Source organism: Rhincodon typus, chromosome 39 (genome assembly GCF_021869965.1).
Source record: "Rhincodon typus isolate 14 chromosome 39, sRhiTyp1.1, whole genome shotgun sequence".
NCBI classification, from domain to species: Eukaryota; Metazoa; Chordata; class Chondrichthyes; order Orectolobiformes; family Rhincodontidae; genus Rhincodon; species Rhincodon typus.
Window position 1 is genome coordinate 7011476 of NC_063370.1, and position 8077 is coordinate 7019552.

General features: G+C 45.1%; 1 protein-coding gene across 1 annotated transcript; it reads right to left on the reverse strand.

The window, feature by feature from the left end:
• Positions 1-1851: 1851 nt before the first annotated feature.
• Positions 1852-6279, reverse strand: LOC109917736 (probable G-protein coupled receptor 132). Its single transcript, XM_020517590.2, has 2 exons — positions 6171-6279; positions 1852-3801 (listed from the first exon to the last, which is right to left on the reverse strand). The coding sequence occupies exon 2, from the start codon at positions 3718-3720 to the stop codon at positions 2719-2721; it is 1002 nt and encodes a 333-aa protein (XP_020373179.1). The 5' UTR covers positions 3721-3801; positions 6171-6279; the 3' UTR covers positions 1852-2718.
• Positions 6280-8077: the final 1798 nt, after the last annotated feature.

Genomic DNA, 8077 nt, shown 5'->3' on the forward strand with positions numbered 1-8077 from the left:
CAGTAAAGGTGAGTTGGGATGGGGGTTGGTCAGTTGGGAGGGAGGGGCGGGTAGGTGGGAGGGAAGACTGACAGGTCGAGGAGGCGGGAATGAGGCTAGTAGGTAGGAAGTGGGGGTGGGGGTTGGGTTTTTTTTAACTTTGTTATTCCTCAACTCTATACACAAAGATTCTCCGCTTTCCGGCTCAATATCATTTCTTGCTATTGATTTAATTTCATTTCTTACTAACAAGGCATCAGCCTGTCCTTTCGACAGGACATGTATCCGTGGATATTTAGTTCCCATTCCTGATCCCCTCACAGCATCGTACCTGCCAATTTCAATCTGCGCTACAAGCTTGGTTTGATTTGATTTATTGTAGTCACATGTACCAAAGTACAGTGAAAAGTTTTGCTTTGCATGCAGCACAGGCAGATTGTAACATAGCAAGGACCTACAGATTATAGGCTGCTTAGACAGAGCAAGGTTATGACTGCACAGCAAGATTTGAAGCTAGAGAGGTCCATTCAGCGGTCCAGTAACAACAGGAAGAAGCTGTTTTTCAACGTGTTGGTGTTTAAACTTCTGTATCTTCTACCCAACAGAAGAGGTTATAACCAGGGCAGGAGGGGTCTTTCCACATAACCTGCACATCTTTGGACTGTGGGAGGAAACCCACACAGACACAGGGAGAACATGCAAACATCACACAGACAGTTGTCCAAGGGTGGAATCAAGCCTGGGTCCCTGGAGCTGTGAGGCAGTGGTGCTAATCACTGAGCTACTGCAGGGAGCAGTGATGTGTTGCATGCTCTGTGGGCAAATTGTAGGGAATGGTATCTATTCCCCTGACTCTCCTATCCCCGATAACACTATTTCCTTTTCCCCCCCATCATGAATGCCCCCCTCTAAGACAATGCCATAAGTCAGTTTGCTCATCTTTTGATTTATATCATTAGGATTGTACCTTTGCAGTTATGGTAAGGCATTATGACAGGAAGCAGAGAGGACAAGACAAGATAAGATAATCAAGTAGGATAGTTAATATAACCGTACGATTATCTTTAAAATGTAACAACATTGAGGTCATGATGTACCAGTGCAACTTTATTCGCTACGTAGCTCAGATCCTGAATAAAATACTTATATAGAGTCATGGAGCTGTACAGCACAGAAACAGACCCTTTGGTCCAATTCTTCCATGATGACCCAATATCCTAAATTCATCTAGTCCCATTTGCCAGCATTTGCCCCCTATCCCTCTAAACCCTTCCTATTCATGTACCCATCCAGATGCCTTTTAAATGTTGTAATTGTACCAGCCTTCAACACTTCCTCTGGCAGCTCATTCCATACATGCACCACCCTCTGAGTGAAAAAGTTGCCCCTTACATCCCTTTTAAATCTTTCCCCCTTCACTTTAAACATATGCCCTCTAGTTTTGGACTCCCCTATCCTGGGGAAAATTCCTTGGATATTCACCCTATCCATGCCCCCCTCATGATTTTATAAACCTCTATAAGGTCACCCCTCAGCCTCTGACGCTCCAGGGAAAATAGCCCCAGCCTATTCAGCCTCTCCCTATAGCTCAAACCCTCCAAGCCTGGCAACATCCTGGTAAATCTTTTCTGAACCTGAAAAAAGCCTTTAAGGTCAGAAAGGTGTCTCGTTTGGCAAATTTAACACTGTTTTAGCCTTTCCTTTCCCATTTCGTCCACCAGGCATCCCTGTCACCTGCTGAATTTGTCTGTTTTAGTTGCTATGGAATTGCGACAAATTTGATTGTTTAGCCTCCATGTGGATCTAAGTCAGATAGCAGTTCAGTCTTCGGGCTGTGAATGTATATCATGAACAAAATACGATCAAAAAGTGTGACTGTAATGGGTTTTTTTAATGAATTTTTAATCAGTGCAATTGAAATTATGGGCAAAGTTTGCGCATCTCATTATACATCTCATTTCACGCAATGGTGACAAACTCATCACAAATGCAATTTAGCTGGTTCATTATATATGCAATTGTTTTAATTCACTGTGAATGCATCCTGTAACGTATCTCAGTCTGTACAAAACCCTCTTTGAGTTCCTTTAGCCGAACTGCTAAACGCTGAACTCGGAACTCAAGGAGGAAGGTTTGAAACCACCCAGGGTATTGTTGAGATTCAGTGCTCCTCACTGAGTTCATATTTCCAGGTCTGGGCTTGCAAGCTGTCAAGTAGTTAGCTCAGTTGGTAGAGCACGGGGCTCTCAGTCTCAGGGTTACCGGTTCAAGCCCCACTTTGGGGCTGGGTGTTGCTTAGCTTGGAAGGTTGGTCTACAATCACAGCCCAGGTTCACTTCCTGCACTGGGCTGGAGTTACCATGAAGAGGATCCCCTTGGGCTAAGTCACAGCTCTAATGGGATTACCTTCTGATTCAACTCCAGGTCCACAGCAGAGGAACAGAGAGCTGAGATATTGCAAATCTCTGTTCCACCACTTGATCACTCATTGCCTGGGCAGCCCATTAAATGGGATGCTTGAAATCAGGTTTGAAAACTACTTGGGGTCCACCAGTCCCTCCAAAGTTTAGTCATTCTGCTTGTCAGCATAGCATGGTTCCACCTCCTGGCTTCGGAGCTAGGAACCAGGAGCAAGAGCTGATCATCGCTCCCTTTTAGACTAATGGAAAAGGGGCTATGGTGAACACCAGCTCCAAATCTTTCCATCATCCTGTTACTCTGCGTGTGTCCCACCCCCAATCACATGTGGCTGATTAAGGCGGTGGTCTTGGTCAGGGAGATAGGTGACCCCTTTTTGGTCTGTTCCTTTGTGAAACCAATACAACAAACAGAGGTGAAAGCTTTCCTCAGATCCTTTTTGACACTATTGCTGACCAACACATAGAGTATTGGGTCCACAGCGCTGTTGAGGCTGGACAACGCCAAGGAAATATTGAAAGGCAAGTAGACCATCTGTTCAAAGTCACAACTACAGTTGGTCAGGGTGAAATTTATGGTTCGGAGCAAGAGGATGATATGGTAAGGGGTGAAGCATATGACGAAAATGATGATGACCGATATGGAAATAAGCTTAACTTTGGCCTTTTGTTCGATCCCCAGGGTAATGCTCTTCTGGACTCCTTTGAAGATCCTCTGGTATGACAAAATCAGGACCAGGACAGGCAGCAAAAAGCCCAATAGGAATCGGAAATAATTGCTGATGGCCACCGGTCTGATTAGAGGGATGTGCTCGAAGCAAGTCTGGCTGTCTGCCTTGTGCTGTCTATCTTGTCTGATGGAGTAAAGCAGGACAAGCAGGTGGAAGGCGAAGACGACCAGGAATATGAGCAGGCAAACTTGTACTGCTTTTCCTGGCTGACGGAAACCCTGAGACTCAATGGGGTAGACCACTGCCAGGTAGCGATCCACTGAGATGCAGCAGAGCAGGAAGATACTGATGTAGACATTGGAGTAGAATATGAACCCTGACATATAACAGAAGGCCCAGCTGAATGTCCACTTGTGTCCATTGTAGTAATAAAGGACCCAGAGAGGAATGGTCAACACAAAGAAAATGTCAGATATGGACAGGCTAAGGAGATAAATACCAAGGACGTTCCTCTGCTTGACTTGCAGGATAATCAGCCACAGGGTAAGGCAGTTCATGGTAAAGCTCACAATGAAGATGACACTGTATATGACGGCGAGCACAATGCTGTTTCTCGTAAAATCAATCTGACACGACGTCTGGTTGCATTCCATAGTTGCGGACTGATCAATATTTTCTTAGGGTGGACTTCCAGCAAGATGTAAGCAGGGGAGACCTAAATTCAGACACCAGACCTGGAAAAAGGCAATGAGACACAAATTACAATAAATTGAAACAGGTCCATAGCAAGGAAGTGAATGAATGGTGGAAAGTCAGGCATGACATAGAATCCCTATTGTGTGGGAGTAGGCCATTCGGCCCATTGAGTCCACACTGGCTCTCCCAAGAGCATCCCACCCAGACCCACCTCTCATAACCTATCCCTGTATTTACCATGGCCAATCCACCCTAACCTGCACATCCCTGGACACTATGGGGCAATTTCCCATGGCCAATCCACCCTAACCCGCACATCTTTGGACTGTGGGAGGAAACCGGAGCACCCGGAAGAAAGCCACACAGACACAGGGAGAATGTGCAAACTCCACACAGACAATCGCCCGACAGTAGCATCGAACCTGGGTCCCTGGTGCTGTGAGGCAGCAGTGCTAACCACTGAGCCACCCCACACATTCTGACAGACGTTAAACCTGTGAATTAACTGCCGCACCGGTTCAGAATCTTGCAACCACAGATCCCACGAGCTCAGATAGCACCGGTGGAAAATGCTTGACGATGGTACAAAGTCAGTTAGCACAAGGTGGAAATCCGTCTTGTTTCCATGGGTCAAACCACTAAGTGCCACAGAAATCGAATGATTGTCCAAATCTCAAACTCCCTCTGCAAATTCAACGTTTCGTTCATGTGAATCAATGTATTGGCAGCTTCCACCATTTCCCTACCTCCACCGGTCTACAGCGTAACCCCTTTCTGATTTTGTCTCTAAGTTCCAGCAGGGAGACACAATCATTGTGTCAAAGAGATCTATAGCACAGAGAAAAAGTCCATCGAGTCTGCACCAGTCAGTAATAACCACCTGTCTACTCCAATCCCATTTTCCAGCTCTTGACCCATGCTTAGACCTGTCTGTCTTGGCATTGCAAGAGTACATCTAAATACTTCTTCAATGTTATGAGGGCTTCTGCCTCTCTGAAGTTCATTCCACACACGAACCAGCCTCTATGTAAGTATTTGCACCTCTTACCTTTTTTAAATCTCTCTCCTCTCACCTTAAAAATGTGTACCGAGTCTTGAAATCGCCCACGCTAGTGAAAAGACACCTACACTTAAACCTATCTAAAGCCCTCATTATTTTACAAACTTGCTATAAGGTCGCCTCTCAACCTCTTATGCTCCAGTGAAAAAAGTCCCCTCCTATCCTGTCCTTCCTTCTAACTCAAATTTTCCATATCCGACAACATCCTGGTAAATCTCTTCTGAACCCAATGAACTAACATTGTATCCCTCGCTCTGTTCTATTACCCTAAAGCACTTTGTATGGTGTGATCTGCCTGTATTGTATGCAAAACAAAACTTTTCACTGTACCTTGGTACACGGGACAATACTAAACCAAATCAAGCTGTTATGTTTGCTACACAACATCACTAAGAAAGTGCTTCATTGGCTACAAGTGATTTGGGAGGTTGTGATAAGTGCTAAATAAATGCAAATTCTTTCTTTCCATGTAACTGGAAACCTTCTTACTTCTCTCTCTCACTCTCTATTTTGTTGATACTGTCCCTTTGAACTATTCTCACAAACTAATATTGAGCTCAATCATGGTTTTGGCTATTTACTTGCATTTAACAATTTTAAGAAAATTGTGGTTGGAATATTTAAAATATTTATATTTTAATATTTAAACTCCAGGTGTAATCTTCCACAAAACAATAGGAGGTTTACATCGGAGAAGGCCAATCAGCCCACTGTGTTTGTACTAGCTGTTTGCTAAAGCAATTCAAACCTGATGCCTGTCCAGTTTATAATCTTTAACCTAAGCCAACCCAATGCAATCCAATCTGTTACCTATTCCAAAACTGCCTGAGCCATCTCAACGCCAGACAACAAGGTCCAATAAAACACCCAGCCTACCAAAGTCAACGCAACTCAAACTCACTCAATACAACGTACTCCAAACCAACCCAAGCCCAACGCAATTTGAGACACCCTAATCTGTTGCAATCAGACCCAACTTAACCCAAACTGACCTAACTCAACCTAAACTATTCCTTATCTGATGTATCACAATGCAAACCGGTGTAACCAACCCAGAACATCCCATCCTGCCTATACCCAACCTAAAACAAAACAATGAGGCAACTTAACATAATATTGTGGAAACCAACCCAATTTAACATTACCAATTTAATCTAACCCAAACATATCCTCAGCAAACCCCCAAGAACTATGGCCCAAGTTATAAATAATTGTTACAATGAAACCAGTGATAATGCCCCAATTTATTTTCACTTTAGAACAGTGTAGAAAGGCCACACAAGAGGCAATGTACACCTTTTACTGAATACAGAGGGAAGAAAAGTTCATCGTTTTTAGAGCACTTACCTCTGAGATTGGTGTTCCTTCAGTATTTCAACCTGGTTGATTCAGCCCCTGTGTCAGAGACTGTGAAAATGATGGTAGTGTAGATGTCTGCTCTGTGTGTGTGTGTGTGTCAGGGAGACAAGAAAGAGATTGTGGTACAGAATTATTCTGCCAGACCACACAAACTGCAACTGTCACTAACAGGAAATTCGCAGCACGAGCATATACACAAACCCAAATGACGCACAGTTGCGATGGAATTGAAAGCTAGACAATGGGGAGAAACAACATTGCTCACCCCTTGGTTAAACTGTCTCAACTAAAGAGAATCTATTGGTGACTGCTTTTGCAGTCTGCTCCCTACTTCTGAGGACAATCCAACTCTCTGATACCTCAGTAAGTAGCTCCCTTCTTTACCTCCAGGTAGTTCAGTCAGTCCAATATTCCACCATCAGTTGAGTCTAATCCTGAACCACTCTCCATATATCAATGGCAGGGGACTAAATAATTATCTCCTTTTCTCCCAACGAGCTTCCAGCTAGCAATCAACTACTACAAGACCATAACTCATAGAGTCCAGCACTTAGACCATAGCCTTGTGTGCCTTGGCATTGTAAGGGCACACCTGCCTCACAGTGCCAGGGACCTGGGTTCGATCCCACCCTCTGGTGACTGTCTGTGTGGAGGTTTGCACATTCTCCCCGTGTCTGCGTGGGTTTCCTCCCGGTGCTCCGGTTTCCTCCCGCAGTCCAAAGGTGTGCAGGTTAGGGTGGATTGGCCATGCTAAATTACCCATAGTGCCCAGGGATTTGCAGGCTAGCCGGGTTAGCCATGGGAAATGCAGCGTTATAGGGATAGGGTGGGTCTGGGTGGGATGCTCCTCAGAGGGTCGGTGTGACTCGACGGGCTGAATGGCCTGCTTCCACACTGTAGGGATTCTCCCTAAAAGTCAACCCCGTTGCTGTGGGTCTGGAGTCACGTATAGACCAGACCAGGTAAGGATGGCAGATTTCGCCCCCAAAGGTGCATTAGTGAACACCAATGACCAAAAGCAGGTCTAGTGTTGCTAAGGGTGCATTCCACGTGCTTGGATTTAAGATTGATCACTGGCTTTCGCCCTTTGCACCCACTCCTGAGGGAATCAGGCTGGTCCTTTTGGATTACATTTCCACCACCTCTGCAGAGCAGGAGGTAAAAGGGAGAGGGGTATGACGGCAGGGATCAGGCACGATTCCCAGCATGAAAGAGTACGACAATGTCGGAGGAACCAACATTGGGATTTGAGGATGAGGTAAGGCTCTGTCCAGATCCTCCATCAGATGTAAGAGATCCCATGACCACTGGAAAGGAACTTGGGCCATTGTTCCCTGTTGATCGAGTCAGTATCGATCCGCTCAACATATACCACACAAGGGTCGACTCTTATGACACTGTTTACATAAGAACATAACATAAGAACATAAGAACTAGGAGCAGGAGTAGGCAATCTGACCCTTCAAGCCTGCCCCGCCATTTAATAAGATCATGGCTGATCTTTTTGAGACTCAGCTCCACTTACCCACCCACTCACCATAACCCTTAATTCCTTTCCTGTTCAAAAATTTATCTAGCCTTGCCTTAAAAACATTCAGCGAGGTAGCTTCAACCGTTTCACTGGGCAGGGAATTCCACAGATTCACAACCCTTTGGGTGATGCAAGGCTACATAAACACAAGTCTTTCCCCCTTTTCTTTCTGCTATCTGCTGTGTGTTTGTGTGTGTGTGTCTGTCTGTCTATGTGTGTGCGTGTATGTGAGTATGTGTGTATGTGTGTGTATCTGTGTCTGTCTGTGCCTGTGTGTCTCTGTGTGTCTGTGTCTGTGTTTGTGTGTGTGTGTGTCTGTGTCTGTGTGTGTGTCTGTGTCTGTGTGAGTGAGTGTGTGTGTGTG